Source organism: Hirundo rustica, chromosome 20, assembly GCF_015227805.2.
Source record: "Hirundo rustica isolate bHirRus1 chromosome 20, bHirRus1.pri.v3, whole genome shotgun sequence".
In the NCBI taxonomy this organism is placed as follows: domain Eukaryota; kingdom Metazoa; phylum Chordata; class Aves; order Passeriformes; family Hirundinidae; genus Hirundo; species Hirundo rustica.
This window is the reverse complement of record NC_053469.1, coordinates 7,808,811-7,831,774: the sequence shown is the minus strand read 5'-3', so window position 1 is coordinate 7,831,774 and position 22,964 is coordinate 7,808,811. Positions and strand designations below refer to the sequence as shown.

Below are 22,964 nucleotides of genomic sequence, written 5' to 3'. Positions count from 1 at the left end.
TCCTCCTTTCAATCAGAACATCCAGAAAGGAAAGTAACTCTTGAATATTTTACTGTAGCAGGAAATATCTCTGTCTCTGCCTTCTTCAATATTAAAGAAGAGATTAGCAGATATCCTGGAAGCAGGCCATGTTATTCACTCTCTTCCCACTGAAGCCAAAGGTGAAACTCCCATAGAAATAAATGGAGCAGGTTCTGCGGTCACTCAGCCACTGAGTTCATGTGATCTGCAGTGGAATTATTTCCCCTTTTGTGATAGAAACCTCTGGATACATTTCTTCTCCTCTGTGTGAACATAAACACCAGTGCTGGAGATGCCGATTAAATGACGTGGTAGTAAAACCCTGCTTCTGCAGGAGCTGCTGACTTTGGTGAGCCTGGAGTTTGGCCTTTGCTGTGTTTGAAGACCTGCATACCTCTGGACAGACCTTTCAGGGGTTAAAACTCAAATCTTGTCCTGTTCCAAGAATTTGTTACTCTGAGACAAAGCTTCTGGGTTTTTGTCCCCCCCTTTATTTTTTCCTTTTTTTTTCTTTTCTGGACAAATAGTTATGTGGCATGAGGCTTGTTATAGTTGGAAACATCCCTAAGTAAACAGCTGAGCTTAAAAATACTCCTTTTTTTTTTGTCTGGCCTTTTAAAAAAATGGTAGTTACTGCACAAAAGAAGACTATGCCGATGCCAATCACTGCGTCCTGGCTGAAAACAGGAAGCTGCCCCCAGTGTCTGTCCCCAGCACTTTGACAACCCTGCTTGGACATTCAAAGCCTCGTTTGAGGATGTGCCCTGTGCTATGAATTGGATCTCTTTATCTCTCATTTTTTTCTCTATTTCATGGGGTGGAAGGCTGCCTATCACAGATAAGTGTATATCCTGCGTGTCTGCTTGCTGGCCTCGATCAGGCTTCACTCGTTTTGCTGATGATTTTTTTCCAGCTTCTCCTCAAACTGGTAAAGGTGATGGGGAGTTACCTGCTTATCCAGACCTGCTCTGGTAGGTGCTTCCCAGTGCTCACAGACCATCTGTGTTATCTCAGGCATCCTTTCATTTCTGAACCCCAGAGGAGGGATTTGTATCTCAGTTCAAAGAGCTGCTTCTTGCACTGTGCTCAGGCAGCTTAGGAAGCAAGGAGAGATGGAGTTTGCATCATTTTCTGGTGCAACACACAAGAGCCCCAAGACTATTTTGGATCTTAAAGCCTGACTTCAGAGTTAGCAGAACAGGTCTTGCCAATTTGCTTCCTCAAGTCACACTTCTCCAGGTTGATGCTGCCATGGAGCCTTCTCCAGGCTTTCTTAGATGTCCCAGAAATCTTTGCTGAACTGGAGACTGCCTTTTCCCAAAACAAGGGCAAGACAGGAACTTTGGTTTGGCCCTAATGTTTTTCTGCCTTCAGTAAGAACTTTCTAAGGGAAAGGAGCTTGGGCTGCCTGAATGAAAATGTGTTCCCCGAGATCAGCTCAGCATCCTCTAGCATCTATTGTCAATCTCCCAGAGATGCTCTCTCCTACTGCCAGGTCTCATGCCTCCAGACATTTTACTGTTCTACATTTAAGCTGGATTTCCAGGCAACTGCTTTTTAATTTTTGAAGTATTTTTTTCCTTGAGGACAGATCAGATATCCTTTTTGTTCCCTTCCTCCAGATCTCCTTCAAATCAGATTCATCTTTGGAGTGAGTAGTCCATGGTGTTGATGAACACAGTCTGTGGTGTGCAGGTCATGCATGACCAATCTCTGTGACCATCATCAGGTCTTGGGAGCCTCTGGAACACTGTGGAGACAAAAATTAGCTCATGTTGCCAAGGTCACAGATGCATTTAGTGTCACAGTAGTTAAGGGGAGACCAGAAAAAGCATTTTGCATCATTATAGGAATAAAGCCATTAGCTACTTATTCCTAGAAAAGCACCACTCCTGACACTGTCCCCTCCAGTTCTGAGCCTGTGGGGCTCTATGAATATAACTGAGCTCTGTTCCCACCACTGAAGAAAGAGAAAAAAACAAACAAACAAACCTGTTAGTTTTTATTTTGTGAGGGCAGTTGTAGTAAGAAACAATCTGGTTGTTCTTTCCTTTGCTCATGAAAATGTAAAGCTCAACAAGTGACCTGCCAATCATCCAAGACCACCAGAAGAATCCCGAGTCAGAGCTGATGCTCAGCACCTGAAGGAAGAACCTCTGCTAGTTTTTGGCAGCCCGCTCAGTGATGCACCACAGTTGGCTGTTGAAGGCTGGTGCCCCCATCCGTGTCTTGGAAGGATTTAATGCCAATCCCCTGTTGGCCATCACTCAGAACAGGGAAGCTCACGGGCAGGAAAAGCCTTGCCCTCCTCTCAGCAGCACTCCCCTCAATGCAGAGCACTGCACACTGTGGTGAGTCAATAGTGAGACCAACAGATCCTCCTTAAAAGTAACCAGGGTTGTAAGGCCAATTTCCCTCATCATTTTTCAAAGCACACAAAGGCGAGTGGGTGCCTGCTCTCTCAGCTTCTGTGCACGGTGTTGTCCCATGGATGTGGTGCCTCTCCAGGGCCAGCACAGCTCCAGGGCTCGTGACAGGGCAGTTCAGCAGGACTTGGTTAATCACTTAGGCAGCCCCCATTTAATTCAGACATCTCAGGCTCTCTGTTCAGTTCCTCCCTCGGGTTTTGCTGACTCTGAGCAGACAGATTTATTGGGGTCTTAGGCATAATCAGGAACAAATTAGCCTCTGTTAGGATCACACACTGTCCTGGATCACAGCTATTCAAAGGCTGCTTTCCCCTCCATGTGAGTATGAATTAAGTCATTGGGCTGAAGTAGACCTTGAGTATTCTTTTATTCCAAACACATGATCTTATCAGAAGCCCATTACGTTTATCATCGCATTAGGAGGGAGCATTTGGAGCCAGTGCGGGAGTATGTTGCTCTATAAATGTGCTTACTTCAGTGCCTGTCGTGAAAAGAAGTCAGTGCTTTGGGAAGGCCGGGAAACACTGTCTAAATGTGTGTGCCTAAAATTAGGCTGTGAGTTTGTGGGTTGTGTGTCTGTGTGGGGGGGTGGCTGAGTCGGGGATGTGCAAAGGGAGCGCCCGTGCGTTTGTGTGTCAGTGCTTCTGCCAGCGTGGGTGTGCAGCAGGGCGGTGATGTTCCACTGTACGTGTGCGTATCTGACTGTGCATATGTTTATAGGCTGGAGGTCAGGTCTTTTTAACATGGTAGGTACTTTTCTTTCTTTCCCCCACCCCTTTTTACAGAAATAAGCCTCTTTTTCTTAATATGGTGAAGAAGCTTCCCCCACCCCCCAAAAAAAAAAAAAAAAAAAAAAAAAAAAAAAAAAAAAAAAAGCATATTTTCATCTGTTTGGCATTTGTTTTTGAGGATTTTGGATTACTGACCTCAGTCGTTTTAGGGCTGAATATTTCTCAGGGATTTCTGTTGGGCCTCTCACTCAAACTGGGACATAGTGGGTAAGACAATTAATTTCATCCTACTATCCTGAGACCTGACTTACGCCTTGATATGGGAGAGGAGCAGAACAAGAGATGCAGAAGGATAAGGCGAGGGAACCAAGAGTTTGTCTCCATGGCCATCACAGCGACATTCTTATTCCACCCATTCCTGGAGCTGGCCAGGCACAGGGCATGGCTCTCCCAGGGACGAATGAGCCCCATGGGGGTGGCACTGCTGGGCTGCCTTAGGGCCCATCAGCACATCCACCCAGACACCTCAGGAGCCATTGTCATCCCTTGTCTGGGAAACACTCCCCCAAGCCCTTTGAGGGGTGGGGTATATGTTTGGTGGCTCCCAGACAAATGAAGATGTTAAGATGTGACATGTAAAGGCAAGAAATTTGGCCACCCTGGGAATATTCATTCAGGGCTGCACTCATACAACTGAAACACTTCCAGACTTGTGCTCCTTTTCACCAGCTCAGAGCTCTGGCCTGACAAATGCACAGTTCCCAACATTTGTCCATGTATACAAGTTGTCCGCAGAGGCTGAGATGAAATCAAACTGTAATGACATTTTTCTCTGATAGACTTCTCCATTCTTTCAAAGCCACCCTCTCTTAAAGACCTGGGATATTGCACAGAAGGAAAAGGAGTGAAAGTCATTAAATAATTGAATAGCAATAAACTGATTTTTTCTGGCTCATGATGGTATTTCACTGTGTAAACCAGGAGAAAAAATAAACAAAGGATTTAGTAGACTGGAAGTAGCTCAAAATTGAGCAGCCCTTAGATTTTCTAACACCTAGCTCATGATAGTCCAATGCTACCGACAGGATTCTCCTTAGGGATCCTTTCCATCAGTCCAGCTAGCAGCTCTGGCTAATTTCCTACCGTTTTTTCAACAGGCTTATTTGCCAGACAAAAATACAACAGGCTGTCAGAACTGGATACCTCTGGGGACTGGCAATGATAATACAATACAAAATAGGATACCAACAGGTCAAAGGTTTCCATTTCACAGAGTACTCTAATGACTGAAAGTCATTATTGCTATGCAGTCTGTTTGAAAAGAGTAGATGGATCTCAGTTCAGTTTTTAATGGGCCAGTGTTACAGAAACAACCTCAAAAATTTGGCATCTTTGTTGGCAGTCTCATTAGAGAAGCCACAGAATAAATGGGCAAGGATAATAAAGTCTCCTGCTGCTTTTGATCCTTTCAGGTCAAATCTGAGTCATGTTGGTTGAAGCCGTGTGTTTATGTGGCAAACTCACCCTCACACTGTGTGTACTGTATCTGCCTTGGATAAACAGATCTGTTTGGCCCTTTGGTCACTACAACTGTGATCTTGGCAGTTTTCACCATCTCTACAGCCACAGTTGCTGTTGTTGTTGTTGATTTGCAGATATCTTTTTAAAAACAAAAAGGGAAACATTTAAGTCCAAACCCTCTGCTGGCATTTTTCCATCCCAGCTGGTGGAATTATGCCAACACCCACATTTGCCTCTCTATGTATTTTCTATCGCTGCTTTCTTCTACCTCCTTTTAAAAGGAGATAGATGAAAATAAGCAGAAACTCCCTAACATTAGGAAATATCTTCAGGGGATTGCCCAACACAAAAGCTGGCTATTGTTGCTTGGCTTTGTTTAAATCACCTTGGTGTGACCTAGAAGTGACCAGTGCTTCCACCTCCCATTGACCTGACACAGCAGATACACGACCACTGATGGTATCACGTCCTAGAAAAGACCCTGCAGACACGTGTGGTTTCTTTTCTCTGTTTCCCCTGGCAGATGAGCCCAGTAGATGCTATTTCCACGATGGCGATGGAGTCTGTGAGGAATTTGAGCAAATGACCAGCATCAAGGACTGTGGCGTTTACACTCCCAAAGGCTTCCTGGATCAGTGGGCTTCCAATGTGTCTGTCTCACACCACAGTGACCAGCAGTGCCCAGGGTGGGTGGTCATCGGTCAGCCAGCAGCAACCCAGGTAAGGACAGCATGTTCCTTTTCCTCTCCTCAAGTCCAGCAGGAGCAGTGCTCTCAGGTGGAGCTCAATGCTCAGCGTTCAGGGGTGCTCTTACCCCTGCCTGGTCACTTTTGCTTCACCAAGGATGGCCACTGGAGCGGTTTCTCTCTTTCTGAGCCTGATTAGCAGTGATGAGTTGAAATTCAGTCACAGTCACCCAACTCGAACTGGCTGAAGTTGTGGCTGGATTGATTCGATGAGCTGTGCAGGAGTCACCTCTCTCAGCCATCATCACCTCAGAGATAGACGGGCTCCTCACAGCAAGCACTGGGAATGAGCTTGTGGCAATGAGTTCTGAGGGCTAATGCCCAAAAATACAAAAGAGTGTTCTTTCTTTTTTAATAGTTTTGTGTTTTCTGCCTCCCAGTCCCATAAAAGCAGCCTATTGTTCTATTCTGAGAAAGGTCCTGTCCATTCCCAAAGCCATTCATTAGCTTTAACCCCCTTCTCCTATGTCTCCTTTGTAACATAAATAGCTCCAGTTACCATAACTTTACCTTTTGTCTCTTTGAGAGAATTAGATCCAAATGAGTTCAAAAAAACATTAGATAAATGTCTGGAAAACAGAGCTGCACATGATGCAGATGCAGCAGTTCAGATGCAACCTGCTTTGGGAAAGCCCACATAGCTTGTTGATGATTTTTAGAGGGAAAGGATCTTCATATATAAGAGCTGCTTTGTATATTCCTCCTTCAGTCCCCACTCTTGTCCCTCATTAGAGAACTTATCACACCTAATCAACTTTGGCTGACTTCTGGTCGGATGCAGAAAAGTTTTTCTAAGAATCTAATTTTCCAGGAGGTGTCTTGAGTGGGCAGTGCAGAGAGGAGTGCCGTGTCACAGATATGACAAGCAGATCCCTCCGTGAATAGTAAATGTTAAGCATTTCCAGTTGGCTTGCAAGAGAAAACATCTTTATGCAAGAGACTTGGCCTTGCTTGCATTGCACAAGTCTGTAACAAATTAATGACCAGGTCAGTTCTAAATGCACAAAGCGTGGTTAGCTGGCAGGGTATCAAGACAGAATCCTGAGCCCAGTATTGACTTTTTGTCATGGTCTCATTTATTATTTCACACTGTAAAAGGAACTTTCCTCTGGACCCTTGCTTGTGCCTTCACAACTTCTTTCTCATTCAAGCTCCCCGTGCAGACCAAAGGCCAGTGGCTCCAGTTCAGGTGCTGCTTCTTGGGCATGTCCCCAGGCATTCTGCCTCCCTGCAGCTGCTCCAGAGCTGCCTTGGTTTTCTCTGAAGCACTGGAAGGAGCTCAGCTACACCACACAGTAGGTAACATATGGTCCTGTGGTGGAAAACCCACTGCCACGCACACACACAACAGAAAGCCCTGCTGTGTAGCCACAACTCAGGCGTGTTTGTTGTACCCAGATGAGATGAAGTTGTCACAGCCTTGTTTTTTTCTAAAAAAAAAAAAAAAAAAAAAAAGGCAGAAAAAGCTGTTGTATTTATAGGCAGAGCTGTGGCATATCACACGCTGGCTGGCAGATGAATGGGAATATGCCTCCTGTTATTGCCTGGCCCCTGGGGAGATAACAGTGTGCTACTAGCTTCCAGCAAAAAGAATTTTTGCTTCAGCTCAGCTGGTCCTATTACACCAGTTTGAGTGCATGGGGTTCATTGACCTTTTTAATCATATAGATGTTGGGAAAGTTTTTCTTTCCCCCAGGAACAAGACAGTTGGCTTGGGAAAGCACCTGACTTGTCACTCTGGAGAGGTTAGGTGGGGCAGCAGGTCATCAGTCTGTTAGCTTGTGGAGATGAAAATTAACCTAAGATCTCCTCTAATCACTGTATGTAATGATCACTGGTGTGTAAACATGTTTGGCTTCATTATCTGCACAAGCACCGAGCCTTAGGGGTTTTCTGTACTGATGAAAAGAGCACCTTTCCTCACCCAGATACCTTTCAGAGTAGGTTGTGTGCTTGCTGGTCTTGTGCAGATTTTCGTGTTGTTGCTGGGTAGCTTCCTGATTAATCAGAGTGGTATTTGTGTTGGCTTCTCATCAGGAATGCCGTGAAAGATATGTTTGAGTGCAGTGCCCAGCAATATACAGAATACATAAGCTGCCTGTTTGTCAGCCATCCCCGCCTCTCATCATTGCCCCAGCATTCTCAAGGCTCTTTAAAACATTTTAAGCATGTCCTGACTTAAAATGTTTCTCATCCTTAGATATCTCAGCACCAGGTTCTCTGCATGACTGTCATAGTTCTGTCAAGGCTTTTTCTGAGGAGTTTGCATCCCGGGTCTGTTGGTCGCTGTGGTATCTCTCAGCAATATCTGCCCATGTGCCTTGTTTACCGCTGGGGGATTGTTGATAAGCACAAGCTGGAGAGCACTTTTTTGTTATTGTAGGGCTGTTTCTGTGACCTCTTTGCTCAGTTCACTGCAGACACTGCCTGTGTCTGCAGCTGGCTTTTCCTTAGATACCCGCACTTAGTTTTTAGTTTGAGATGGCTCTTACATCACTTGTGTGAGGCTGCCGAATGGCAACATAGTAAGGGAGATAAAAAAGAAAGTTCTCAGTATAAGATTTGTTTTGAACAATGAAATGCTTACAAAGAATGACACTGTCTTGGCGAAGAGATACAGATTTGAAAAATGGAAAGGTCAAACAGCCCCCCCCCTTTAAACAATCACCCTTTCTGCAGAAGCAAGACTGAGAGACAGCCACTTCTACTTTCCTGGCAGCCACCCTTCAGTGCTGATTAAGAAATATTCTCAGTACTGACAGCATCATATTCAGAGCCAAAGAGGGCCAGTCAGCAACATTGCACCAGCGCAGAAATGCAAACACCAGGGCAGGGTAGTTTTGCAGTTTCATTTCTAATCTTGTGTCCACCACAGACCTGGAAGCAGATGCTGCTCAGTACCTGTTGTCAGCTGCAGGAGGAATTCATAACCATTCAGCTTCGCTCACTCTTGAGCTGTTTCTTTTTTCCCTCCTGATTCTGCTGTGAGTTTGCAAACAGCCTCTCCTTGCACATCAGTTTTCTTTTGCCACAGCTTGTGCTGGGTGAGTGCAGGCTGGTCACAGAACACTGCAGATGCCATTTCTCCTTTCCTCTTGCTGGTGGCACTCCTGGTTTTGGAGAACTGATTCACCTGCAGCTTCCCTTTGGGCCTTTCCAACAGAGAGTTATATGAAGGGACTAATGGGTCTTTAGGTGGCTGATTCCTGACCTTGTTACTCCTGTCACAGCGTTGTGTGCTCAAGACTTGGCTGTTGGTGTGGGTTGGTGATTTAGAGGGACAATCCCCCAGAAACTGTTGCATTTCCTCCCAGCTGTGCAGAAGTTGTTTAGACCAAGTAACTATATATATGTGTGTGTGTGTCTGTATATATATATACTCTACATACATACATACATACATACATACATATATATATATAAATATCTTTTTTACTCCTTATGCCATTGTTTGAGCTGAGTTCTCCAGTGTATGGAAAAAGCCACACAGCCCAGGCACAGTTAACACAACGGGGACTCTTTCCCAAGGCTGCTGGGCACAGACAGATCCTGGGATTCGTTTTCATTCCCGGACTAAAGAACACACCCTGTTCTCCTCTGGGTACCCCACAGGGGCTTCTGTGGAGTAAGAAGTTGTGGAAGAGGATTCTTATTACATCTTTCCCACAAACAGAGGCCCCCTCCTGCCCCATTACTCTTCCCACAATTGCACTCTTCCAGACTTGCTGCAGCAAACCTTCCACCAGCAGCAAAGATGTCTAGAATTGCAGTGTGTCTGGAATAGTCCACAAAAGGAGAAGACAGAAGCACAAAAATATCCTGACTACTTAAAGAAATAACATGGTAGAGCAAGGGCTCCAAGAGTGGTAAGAAATTACCATAAGAAAATTGAAGAGAAAGATGATGAAGTTCTCTGCCATGCAGTTTTATTCTGTCTAATAAATATAATGCCGAAGATAATTCCCAAAAGAGCCAGCAGAGCCAGCAAATAGAATAATCCTGAACAGAAGTGGAAAGAGAGGAAACCTGCAACTTTTAATGAAGAAGCCATTCCTTTCCTTTGGGGTGATCTTGCTGAGATGAGGGAGGGTGTCTGTCTGTCGGCTCTGCAAGTGGCCCTTTTTGAACTTCCCAATTCACAGCCAAGTCCTGTTGCTCTTCAACGGTAAGAGTTTTGTTGTGGTTGGAGGGATAAAAAAATACCCATTTTTAATAAGATGATTTGCTTTGCAAATGTCTTTGTTATTTATAGCCGAGCCAGACTTTGAACCACTAAGCTCTGGAGGATGAGGGCAGAATCCCACTAAGAAAAACCATTAATGGAGGAACCATGAGTGATCAGAGACCAGTTCTGGAAAAAGATGAACTGGACACTGAGCACAGGCTGTCACAGGAGGAATGTAGGTTTGCTGTACGCTGCTGAGCTCATTTCCAGTACTGGCTGATCCACCAAAGGGCTTCAGCTTAGGTTACACAGTCTCCAAGTCTAAAGTTAGTTCCAGGGGTCCAAAATTTTGTCTTCATTTCCCCTGGAAACTCCAGACCAGCCAATTTGGTCTTTTGCCTGAGGCTGGAGAGCTGCGTCATGAGCCTGGCCCTGACTGTCAGGCAAATTCAGGCTGGAATGCTCCTTCCTTGGATTAACTGATGATATTTTTCATTTTTTTTTTTTCAATGTGCAGTGATTAATTAAGCCTTATCACAGCCACATTGCTTGGTTTCTGTTCCATTTAATAGAGATGGAAGTGGGAGCACAAAAAGGTAAAGCTACTGTTTGAGGATTAGATCTCAAAATCCTTCAGAGACATTGCAGGAACTGGGCATTACTGAGCCTAAACCTCTTAAGGACTAGGAAGTTCAGGATGTCTTGAAAGGGAAATATTCCTATCTTGGACAAAAAGAAAACTGTTCAGGGCTTGCTGAGAGTTGCTGCCTGGGAGCAGAGCCCTGGAGGGGTTTGAGGTCATTAAATCTGCATTTTAGCTCTGTCAGCCCCCTCACATCATTCTGTTTGTGAATTAATCAGTCTTGATCCTAGCACAGTTTGGCTGTTCATTCCCAGTACAAAAGGACTGGAAAACTGTCCCACCATCTCCTTGCCTTAATGGCTGGAAATGTTTCTTCCCACCTGTTTCTTGCTGGGGAAGCTGGATTCTGCAACCTTTCTGCCAAAGGAACTCCACTGGTTCTTGTTTGCTTTGCTGCTCTGCCTCGTTGGAGGAGGTGGTCCATGAGAAGGGTCCAAGGTGAGGGATGCTACAAGGATGTGTCATATGCCATCAGTGCCGTGACTCAGGGATGATCTCAGAGTTGTGGGGAGCTAAATGAAATGAGAAATGGGATTTCTAGGTAGGCTGGCTTGGAGAAGGCTCATTTGCAGAGAGTTGGCTGAGGAAGAGCATTACCCTTAGAGTCAGTTCAGAGCTGGCTGGCAGATGCTGCCCCTCACCTGGCTGCTGGATGCTGCCCCTCACCTGGCTGCCTGCTCCCAGCCAGGAGAGACAGGGATCCCCTCCATCCCCACGGCTTCCAGTGCTCCTCTGCTCCTGGCCAGAGTAAAGCTCAGACCCCACGGCTGATGTCGTAGCTTCTGGCTGATCTGTGTAAGGGGAGGACGGAGAGAACACAATGAGATGTGAGAGGAGATTCCAAGCAATTTTGACAAACACTCAAGGGATATTTTTTTTTTTTTTTCTTTCCACTCCCTTCCCCCCCTTGGTTTTTCGAATAATTTTTCAAGAGCACATATGCAAGTCATCTAAGGGAAACAGAACAGTGAGTACCAGGGGCTGGTACACTGTGTTCCCTTTGTGTACTGTAGAGAAAATAGATAAAAGAAACAAAGAATGATGCAGAGAGCAAAGCAGCCAACCGTACTCTCAGAGAGGTTCAATCCGACTTTTTCAGAGATGAAGGTCAAACCAAAAATCCTCAGGTGCCGGAAATTGGTCCCGTCTTCCTAGAACCAAGAGACATTTACCACTAATGAAACAAGAGCAGAATTCCATGGCATTTGTTGTTTCCAGAAGCAAGAAGAAAGGCAAGAAAGGAATATTGTCTCGGGCAGTAATAGGGATTATGTGCTCCTTTAGGAACTAAATTACCATTTTATGATCATATCTGCTGTACACCCAGCCACCCACCCAGATTAGAGGCGTCAATAGACAACAGCTTGGACCCCCCTGGCATTGGCGAGCCGGGCAGCCGGACCCCCCGACAGAGGCTGTGCTCATTAACATGCACTCCTCTGAAAGGAGACCCCCCTCCTCGGCCCTTGCCCCTCAACCTGCCACTCTCCCCGTCTGCTGCTGCTGCTCACAAGCCTTGGGATGCAGAGCATGTCCAGCCGTGAGCGTGGGATAGCTCCCCTGCATCCCATCCGGGTTGTTTGTCTTGGGTCCCTCTCCATTCAGAGCGGAACGATTTTGCATAAATGCATCGACATGTCTGCTTTGTTCATGCGTGAAGGCTTCTCGGCGTTTCTCATCCCACCCCCGCCCAGCCGTCTTCTCCCTGCTCCCTGGCATGTGGCTTCACCAGCTTTTCCATGATTTCCCTGTGCAACAGCAAATAAACCTGCCTGAAGTAGCGCCAGGCGACCCGGCACAGTTAAAAACGTCCAGATAGATCTAAACCAAGCAATGGGAGAAGGAGATGGAAAAGGGTGCAAGAGCAAAGCCATAATGGCTTTTACTCTGTAATTTGGTTTCATGTTCTGCACAAGGAAACATGTCAAATATGTAAACAGAGCTCTCCAGGGTTGTAATGTAGCTACAAAACCACGGATGTACAGGCAGGCAGGGTGCTGCTCTCCAGCAGAACGGAATGCCATCCCCAAAACCACACGGTCATTTCTTTAAGCTGAAAGTAAACTTTCTCATGCCAGGAGCAAAGAATTTTTTTCTTTCTTCTTCTTTTTTTTTTTTTTTTTTTTTTTGTGTGTGTGTGTGTGTAAATGAAGGACTGTCTGCACCACTTGTTTGGAGCACCACAGGCATTTTAGCCCACATTGTCATAAGACACCTCGTATTTTGAATGCCGATGAATTTCAGGGTGTTCGTCTCAAGTTGTCTCTAAAAGGCATGGTTTTGGAGGATGGCATTTACCCAGTACTGTGCTGAAGGCGTCTTGAGTCAATCCCTCTGTCCCCACCTGAAAACATGAATCAGCTTTGATAATAATAATAATAATATCAACATATTAAAAACAAACAAACAAACAAACAAACAAACAAACAAACAAAACCCAAATAACAAAGTGGGGACCATTTGGATACACTGCTGAGCTGCTCCAAGTCTCTCCTGAGCTGTGCTCCCTTAGTTGGAGCTGTCACTGTGGAGGAACCCCACATCTGTGCTCACTTTCGGAAGTGCTGCCTGCAAAGCTGGAGCACCACTCTTTCCTCTGAGGTCATTTCAGTGGGGAATCTGATAAGAAGACATGATTCACCCTGGTAATTCAAATTCACATCTGGTAAGTGGCCCAGCTCCCTGTGCTATCAGCAGGAGTCTCCTGGGGACTGGGTTTCCACCGTCGTCTCAGGGTCTGGCTCCAAGCTCTCACACGTGCCAGGAAATGGTTATTTGCAGGATCAGTGCTATTATCTGTCCCCACATGTACCTCCTCCCTGGGAGAAGCCCTCAGATCAGGAGAACATCAAGTTCTGCTTTGCTATTTTGGTCATTGGGCCAAAATCCCTACACTTAGCACTGCTGGCAGTGAATGTAATTTTTCCATTTTTTTGGTAATTAACCCTTGCACCATCACGCTCAGAGGAGACTAGTTACTCTTCAGAGAGGAGAAGGTGAAGCACCGGGTAGAGATGACCTTCCTCCCACCTTTCTCCATCCAAAATTCCTTTGAAGCATTTGGTCTTCCAGCAGAGCTGCTCTGTCACTGTGTGCACACACTGAGCTCTACCAGCTGGAGAGGGATTGCTCACTCTGTGGAAATTTACCTGTTTCCCAGTGGTTGTTCCTGGTGAGAAGGGCTGAGCCTTGGCAGCTGGGTGTCCCTCCACCACCTCTGCTCCCAGTCAATCTTCTCAGAGCCTGCTCCTGAAGGGCAGTGAGGCTGAAGGAGCTGTGATCTTCCTCTTTCACACCACACTTTAATCCCTCCAGTAACTTCTGGGAGCAGCTGGGAATTCCTGTGAACTCCCCTACAAACCTGGGACACCAAGGACTAAATGCTCCAAGTATTTTGTCTTAATTTGTTGGAGTTTGAGGTTTATCAGAGCAACCAGGGTTGTTCCAAGGTGGGAGGAGAGTGACAGGCTTCCCCAGACAAGCCTTTTTCTTGGGCGGAGATGTGCACGGGCTGGAGGCAGCGCTGCCCTGTGGACTCTGCCTGGAGGGTGCAGCTCATTCGGGGGAATTTGATGCAGGATGGTGGTTTCCTTACTCTGCAGCTTGGGTGGGAAAAGCCCAATGAATCAAGGGGGAACATTTCGATTCGTGCAAGCCATGTCTTCAGGTATTGAAAACCAAGCCAGAAGGTTTAATCTCAATTAATACCCGTTGATGTAGGGCTGATGGTTGGATGGGAACTGAAAGGTTTTTCCAGCTGAGGTGTGACTGCTCCCTGGAGCACAGGGCAGCTCCTCCGAGCCCCCTTCCACGTCCCCCTGGTGCCTCTCTGCAGCCTTCTCTTTTCCTGTTAAATCCAGGGCCTCTTCCCAATGTATCATCTCCCTGGATGTATCCAATTAAGGCCTGTTGACAGCCCAGAGCAGACTTACACCCTTAGGATTAGAGGCATGCATACGTCTTCATATAGGGAAGGACAACAACAGGGTGTCTGGCTGGCTCGCTGGGAGCGCAGTGGGGAAAGCTGAGCAGACTGGAGAGGGAAAAGGAGCCAGGGAGAGAGAGATTTGCACCCCCAGTTGTCCCTGCCTGTGGAAATGCTCTGTGCTGAGTGCTGCGTGTGGTTTACACAGCGCATTTACACAGGCCATAATCCTAAACAAGGCTGAAAAGCAACGGCTTTAACTCTGGAAATAAAAGTACTGGAAACCCCTGGTTTTCTGCACATGAGAAAGTTTTGTTCTTTAAACACACAGATGTTTTTAAATGAAAAATCACTCTTTTGACCTTTTCTGAGTGTGATCATGTGTTCGGGGCTGACATTAACCACTGCAGGGCTGTTTGCCTCAGACACAGGCACAGCTTAGCCAGGGGTCTGCAGGGCTCAGAGTGGCACCTGCCTTGGCTTGCATCTCTGGGAAGTGGCTCCTGCACCCCCTGAACACTCAGGGTGGTGCAGGGAGTTGGGGTGAGATATGGCAATATTTAGGGTTTGCTCCTACTGTACTGGAACCAAAAGCATTGATTTTTTTGATGGTTTTGTTTGTTTGTTTGTTTTTCCTGCTTGAGAACTGAAAAATTCTGTGGCTTAATTTTTTTCTTATGTATCTCTCTTTTTATGAATGTCATTGTCCATGTGCTTCTAAGCACATCTCTGTCCACCTCAGCCAGTGTGTTATCCTGATAGAGAGCTCAGGTTCTTAAGGGATTTGTTGTTGCTGCTTTTGTGCTTTCTCTACCTAGCTGTGTGTTTTCTTCATCCAAACAAATGTATGGGACCAGCTCAGTGAAGGAAGGAGGGGATGTTACCCAGTGTATTGTACCAATCCCGCTTGGCCTTGCAGGAGCTGCAAAAGTACTGTGAATCTAGTGAGCCAGAACCATGAATATATAATAACAAACCTATATTTAAGATCCTCCTAAAGCGTGGCACACATTCTGTCTTTGATAGTTTGATTTTCTGGTGCCAGCTGTTCTCAAATGAAACACTCCAGTCAGAGGAAAAACAAAAAAAATCGCTTTTGCTCTGCTCCTCGGTGATGAAAGCCGGTGGGATGGGATTGTTTTGCTTTGCTGCAGCACCCCACAGCCAGCCTTGGCCCGCAGCTCCTCGAAGCTGTGCTGCAGTGGACCTGGCCAGTTGAAGTTAGAGACGGGCAGCTCGGGAACCCGAGCGCTCAGCCAACAATAATGTTCTGGCTCCTGTATTTGTTTAACCTCGCTCTCCAGTGGATGGATATACAGTCTGCTAAAGCACTTATCAGTCTATAATGCCTTCACACTTCTGTGAGCAGTAGTGGGGAAGTTGTAGACAGCAGCTTGAAAATGTCATTTAGCTTTAATGAGGCTGATACTCGCAGAACTGAAGGCATAAGTTCTCGTTTGGGCGCTGCTGCTTGTTCCTGTCTGTCCAGCCCATTGCAGGTGCTGCTGCTACTAGTAGGTGTATTCGTGAATTTGAGCATAATAACAGGATGCATTTCAGGAATAACTCTAGGAACTATAGCTCTGAGGTGAGATCCCAGCATGGAAGATGCTGTTGTTTGAGAGCGGCATCTTTATGTCCTCCTGCAGAGTTGAAGAAATAGCAGAGGCCTGACAGGAATAAACAGAAGCACATGTCAAATTGCTGGATTGCACTTTCATGTGCTGCACAGGAGACTGTTGTGCACTCAGAACTCTCTCTCTTCTGCATCCCTTCAGTTCTGCATCTCTGAATGGCAAAAGAAGCAGAGGCAAGTGCAAATTGCACCCAGGAGCTCCAGATGCTGGGGTTTGCTTGTGGGCTGCTGTAAAAGATGAGTTGATTTTTAAATCCCATTAGTGCAATTATTTCTTCTTTTTCTCAATCTATTTTTCTGTAGTTTCTGGCCTTGGCTTAACTGATGTCCTTGGGGTGATCCCTTGAACCGTGCAAAAATCATCTGGTTAGGGTTTTGTTGGAAAATCAAAACTCCATATTGTTTTTTTCCATGAGTCCAGCAAGCATCCTAGAGATTTGATTACACCTGGCTGGCTGTCAAAGCCCATGTGAGTTTGGGATAGGGCCAGTCAGAACTGATTTACAGTTTTTTCAGGTATGCCATGTGAAGTTTATGGTTTGATGTGATTTTGATTTGAACTCACTGGTTTTAAATGAAGTTTGCTTTGAATCTGGAGATAACAGAAATTCAAAGGGAAGCTCAAAGAATGCAGGTCTGCGCGATTTAAAAATGGAAATATATTGTTCATATCAGCTCTTTGGAAGTGAAATAACTGCATTTTTGAGGAAGCTAAAGTTAATAACACACCTTGAATACACATGCAATCTGGACCATCATCTAATGGAAATCCCTGTAGCTCCTTTTTGCTTGCCTCGAACTAAACCAACTTTATGTGACAAAATGAAATAGCCCTTGCATCTCCCACTCATTTCTGAACTACAGCCCTGTGTTACATCCAAAACTCTGAAGAAATTTCCCTTTGGAGATGAACACTATTGTTGTAAAGTAGAGGAATTTATCATCATGTCACATTGCAGGCAAACTATCGGTGCCCTGTCCGTGGTGTTTTCACAGAAAGGTCACTTTCCAATTACTGAAAAACCCAGCCAAATCTTCAGCTGAAAATCGTGGCTCTGTGCTAAGGAAGCTGTAATGTCATGCTAATGGAATACTGAGTCTGCAAGGTCCAGACACATCAGCTGCTCCAGGTTCAAAGTGGCTGTGCTGAGACTGGACACAGGGACTGGCAGCAGGGCTTTATTTCATCCTGCAGGAGATGTAAGCTGCTTCCCAATCCCACAGCCAAATCCTGTTCTTCATTACACGGGGAAAATTGACAGATGAGATTTCCTCTGGCTTCTGAGCCAACTGAATCTGGGAGTAATATAGTGTGTTACCCCAGGAGTTTCATCAGCTTCCAGTTGATAAAGCTTTTCTGTGGATCACCTGCCCACATGCCTTTGTCCTGGAGCAGGACACGCTGCAGTTTTTCATCTTTTGCCATCAGACCTTTAGGCACCCCAATGAAAACTGGCAAAAGCAGACAAAGAGCATAAAACAGTAAAACTGTGTTATCAGACACAGAGGAGAGTTTTGGGAGAGAAGCTGCAGTTGATGAGCATCAGAGATGAGGGGAAGTTGCTGCTGTGGAAGTAGCAGTAGACTGTAAGGTAAGGTGATTGTTGAAAGAGAGAGACTCAGGTTTCTTCCCTCATTTTATGCTTAGACTCTCTGCTGCTGAATCTCAGATTTGGTTTTAGTTTTTTTATTTTATTTTCTGCAACAGAAACCCATTGTTAGTGCACATAAAAATGAACATGCGTAACAGTTTGTGAAAAGCAGCTTTGAATGTTTTCCTTACGTTTTCGAGTCCAACCTGGAATGACCCAAGACTGGCATTCATAGTTGGGCAGGCAACTCTGAACTCGGATTTCTGACAGGATAAGTCCACTGACAAAGGCATCTGATAAAGACACTTGTCTGAAAGCACCTCTGACCAGATTCTAGAAGAAAACCCAGAGGTGCTTTGTGTACAATTCCCATTTGAGCTCTGTGGGCTCCTGAGGTTTGAAATGGTCAGAGAAATTGGCTGGGGTTTGAGGTGTTTGTTGGAGCCCAAATGGTGGCCTTTTTAATGGTTCGGTGCTCACTCATGTGGGCAACTTCTTTTTTCCCTAACTCCAGCCCAATTCCCAGCCTAAATGAGAAAAGCAGTGCAACAGCTTTGAGAACAGATTGGAGGTCTGCTGCAGTCGGCAAACTGGGTGGTGTCCATGTGGCAGTCAAGCTGCCTTACAATATTGGGCAATAAACAAGCAGGAACCTTTCTGATATTTAGCAACTGCACCATGGTTTCTCATCCTTGGGTGAGATTAACCTTAGGTCAGCAAGAACAATAACATATTTAAGAATAAAAGGTCTGGGTGATTGCCAACACCCTGGTCTGTCAAGGGAGGGAGAAAGTTTTCAACTGTAAGGGATGTGTTAAAATGCTGCTTATGTCATGGTTGAGATCCTCTGGCATGTGTTGAGTTAAATACAAATAACATTCTGCAGAGCAAACAGATAAATATTGTAGATTAATTAGGTTTCAGTATTGTGGATGAAATCTGTTCTTTAGCTGGACCTTCAAGCAAGAGAAGATGTTCTGTTTGTGCCTCCATGGGTTTTGTATCAGTCTGTGAGTTTTTCTGTGCACTTTTCAGCCTCACTGAGGATGTTTTGTGCTCAATAAATAGCTGGTACTGTGGATTTTACCAAGAGATCTTGTTCCTGCCTGCTCCCTGGCTGCAGTTCTGGGACAGGGTACAGCCCATTTCATCCCAGAAACACTCTAGTTGTCTGTCTGGGTGCAGAAGTGTCAGCAGCACAGTCCCCTGTGGAAAGGAGTGGGGAGAGAAAAAGCTTTTGGAGCACAATCTCCACTTCCACTCTCCTGTCCAGAAGGAGGATGCTCGCCACTGCCTGACCAAGTGCCCACGATGCCCCTCGCAGCCAGACAGAGCTCGAGGACACGGTCTGGAGGAAGCCCTGCCGTGGTTCACCAGATGGGATTTGGGGAGCAGACAGATCTGTGCACTGGAGGTTTGCTCTGTTTCCAGCCGCCCCTGGGCATGCAGACAGGCACGTCCACCCCAGCCACGGTGCCAGAGCTGAGTAGGGCAGCATCCGAGCTTAAATAGCAGCTTTTCTGTCTGCATTTAGAATTATTTTGATGTTACAATGCTGAGAACCAGCAGCGTGTGCAAAGCCTGTGGTGTCTGGCTGTGCTTGCTCGGTGGGAAGGTCAGAGTGGGATGGGGTCTGAGTTTAGCCCACTCCTGTGGGGAGCTGTATCCTCACACCTGTGTGTGCTCTCGGGGACATCTCAGCATCTCTTTGTGGCTCATAGCTTTTATCCTCAGCACACCTGTGTGGTGTGGGGGAGCATCAACCTCATCTCCCAGACAGGGAGCTCAGGCCTGGAGAAGCCAAGTGCTGCCCAGGAGGTTGTACTGCCACATTGGGCTGGGATCTAGTCTAGCACCCAGTCCAGGGGATTTGAGAAGCTGAACCTGCAGTTCAGCTGCAACAGGAACCCATCAAGGCAAATTGACATTGCCTGCAGTCACGGGATGGCTGGGAGTCATTCACAAGGGCGCCGTCCAAAATTTGCTCTTCAGCAAATTTTCCCATATTACTTTGAAGGAAATGGAGTTGATTGCAATAGTAAATGTGTTTTTGATGTGGCAAAAAGCTAAGTGCTCCCAATATATCACTTTTCCCTTTCTGCTGACACATTCCTCGGTCCCCCTGAGTGGGAGAAGGAAAACAGGAGAGGCGGTTTGAAGAATATGTTGTGCCTTTGATTGACAAGAGGTTGTATAAATCAGTCAAAGGGAATCCTCCAGGCATTCCCTCTTGTGGGAAGATCCCACAGTGCTCCCTGGCCTTGATCGTTCTGTCTGCCGATGTTTGTGTACAAAATGTGTGGGTGGGAGACGAGCTGGATTTGAACCTCCGAGAGGAACAGACATCAGCTCTTCTAATTGAAAGCAGCTTCCTCGGGAGGGGGATGACATGGGCTTCCAGTAACTAGACACAAATAGTCGCCGCATACTTTGGAGCACATGCTAAGCTCCTGTGGATATCCCAGTTGCTGTGTGGGTCTGAGACTCTGGATAAGCCCCAGTGAGTGAAGTTGGGAGCACTGTGTGATGTTGTCATTCTTCAAAGCGAATACTTCAGTGTTTGGTAAGACCCTGAAATGAGAAGTCTATCTGCATTCTCCCCTCGGCAGCTGTCAGGTGCTTTAGCTGCTGGTTTGCATCACTGTAGCAAACTGGAGGACGTTGGGATATGATCTGTTTCTCATAAGCGTGAATGCCTGTGAATAGCAATGATGAGAGATGATATTCTGTCTTCCACCCCATTGGAACTTGTAGTTCTAAAAGTGTTGGTACTGCAGTAATCACAGAATCATTTAGCTTAGAAAAAGATCTCTAAGATCATTGAGTCCAACCATTAACCTCATTAACAGGAGCCACATTCTAGGGATGCTTTAAAAGCAGAGGTGTCAAAGACCCTTCCAGCAGCTGATTCTCGGGCTTGGCAGGTGTGAGGTGACATTCAGTGCCCGGGCAGAAATGAAATGGGGATGGATTTATCACTTGTGTTGGAGCCTGGTGAGTTGGTGGAGTCTGTACAAACAATCCAATTGTTTTCAGAGAAACTTAAAGAACTCTTTTTTTTTTTTTTGCCATTAGCTAAGTTTACTGGCCAGCAGCAAGTGGAGACACAGCTCTTGCAGCCGTTCATCTCTGCTAGACTTTTCCCACACTTCTCAACTAGACTGTTCAAAAAGAGCCTTTTACCCCAGGACCGCTTTGAAACACTTGTCTGGGTAGCAATGGATCAACCTCAGCAGGGGGAAGCTTATCTAACCTGCTCAAACCAGGCCAGTCTGACAGCCCACGTGGCCTGAACACAGGCTCTTTATGCAATGCTCAGATTTTTGCTAATATTCTCCAGCAGAAACAGAAAGTGCTAGGGTTCACACACGCACACAAATCAAACAAGGCATTTAAAAGTTATCTGAGATTTCCAGCCCACCTCAGCAGGGGTTTATTTTGGGTTAGAATCAAACTTTTAGTGAAGGTCTGGGTGATTTCTTAATACAAGTTTTCACTCATCCATTAAGTGGCACTTAAAAAGCACTTTTTTTTTTTTTTTTTTTTTTTTTTTTTTACCAATTGAGCAGGAGAAGTAAGAATAAGAGCAAAATCATATAAAAGTAATGAGACCTTTGTTCAAGTCAAAGAGCTCTGTGACCATATATATTGCAGATGTGGGTAAGATAAATTCCCTGGCTGGAGAAGTATTACAAACCATGCTCCCAACAAGAGACAGGCTGCTGAAAACGCAAGGAGGGAGAGTTGCGAAACGGTACATGTCGAATTGCTGGCCTTGATTTCAAATGCCAAAGATAGTTTGTGTAAAGCCTTGCTCTGCTGTAAAATGTAACACTATCCACTGGCTAGCCTCAATGAAGCTTGGTCCCAGTTGTTTCAAAAAATAAATAAACTAAAAATCTTCTTCCAGCCCATTAAAGCTGATTTATGTTTTGCCCGTAAGATTCCTCTGTGCTGGATCTTGAGGGACTCAGACTTTAAAGGGGATTACCTCACTTTTAGCCAATCTGGTTTCACATTCCCAGGCATCCCAGGCTCTCTTTGCAGCGCCCAGACTTTGCCTGCCGAGACCAAGCGGGCATTTCCATGCAGTTATCAAGTGGGCATAGGATTGTAGGCTGTGAATTCTCCTTTTTCACTTCAGGGTTCTCCTTTTGGTTTAATAATCAAATTCCTGATGGGAACAGCTTTACTGACAGCACATCAGCACAAGGAATTCCATCTCTTCCCATGGTAATGACAGTCAGCGAGTTCACCAAAGGGCTGTGAACCCAACAGGTACCTTTCAGGTGCCCCAGGAGCCTCAGCTATAAGTATCCCTCTCATGCAGTAGTAAATTTTTCCATGGTGGACATCTCCTTTTCTCTGTTTGCTGTGGAGGTGAAGGCTGTGGCTGCTTCACTGAGCAGTGTGTTTTCAGGGTAAATCTGACCATTTCTTGCAGCTTTCATTTTCTCACCTGACATACTGATGGCACTGCAAGGCCCTCTGGTACTTAGATTCTGGTGTGGTGGGGTTTTTTGTTTGTTTGTTTGTTTCTTTTTTGTTTGGTTGTTTGGTTGGTTGGTTTTGGCTTTGGTTTTGTTTTAGCTTTTCATCCATAACAAGACTTGGGAATCATATGCTTTACTGAAAAGACCAGTTTGCCTCCAATCCCACTGCCGCCTGCCGTGGAAAGGCTGCAGGTGTAGGAAGGTGATTCCACTTGCAGAACTGGTGGTGAAGAGGAAAACAATTCACTTAAATTGGGTTCTAGAGGCAGGACTTTCCTGGCTACACCTGGTTCCAAGTTTACAGGGCCACGTGGGGCTCCTCTGGGATTACAGTAATATCGGGTTTAAATAGGGCAGTGCTGGAGCACCTCCACACTGTCTGTGCTGGGAGCTGGGGAGTTCAGGAGTGATCCTCACTTGACCCCAGTAGGACTCCTGGTCCATTTGGGTGGGAACAAAGTTGTTCTAAATGCTGTCAAAGACCTGGTACCAAGTTCAGAGGACATTGTTGGCACCATCCAGCCACTGTGAGTCTTTAACTCCTGTTCATGTTTCGGTTTTTCTTGCTGGGGTGGAAGACCTGGAAACTTAATTTTGAATAATCTCATGGTATTTAGGAGCGCAGTTATTGCACATTACTGTATCCTAGGAGTGCACCTGGACTTTGTTTCCCCACTTCAAGCAGTCAGAACCCTTCCTGGGTGTCCTCTGCGTCAGTCTTGGTGTTTCTTTTTTCCCTGCTGCAGGTGTGTCGGACCAAGGTGATCGACCTGAATGATGGTGTCTCCCAGTACGCCTGGTATCCCTGCACGGCCAACTTCCAGTACTCCCACATGACACAGACCGTTTTCTGGCTGAAGGTAGGAAGTGCACACATCATTCCTCTTTGCCTGCCTCTACAAAGATTCTCCAGCAGGCCAAATATCACGGGCCAGCCTTCCCAGGGCCAAGCTGCTTCCTGAAGTATGTTTAGAGCAAGAGAGCAAAACAATGTTTTGAGCACTGTCTAGAGAGTCAGTAGTGAAGTCCCCTCGTGTGTGACAGGGCTATTGAATTTCTGAG

The 22,964-nt window shown here is 45.9% G+C and overlaps 1 protein-coding gene across 2 annotated transcripts in view; it reads left to right on the top strand.

Moving 5' to 3' along the window:
• PAPPA (pappalysin 1) overlaps positions 1-22,964 on the top strand; it is a 180,632-nt gene that overhangs the window by 98,755 nt on the left and 58,913 nt on the right. For both annotated transcript variants that reach the window (XM_040083345.2, XM_040083346.2), the window contains exons 10-11: positions 5,226-5,422; positions 22,649-22,762. In XM_040083345.2, coding sequence (XP_039939279.1) covers positions 5,226-5,422; positions 22,649-22,762 — 311 coding nt within the window. The remainder of the gene's footprint in view (positions 1-5,225; positions 5,423-22,648; positions 22,763-22,964) is intronic.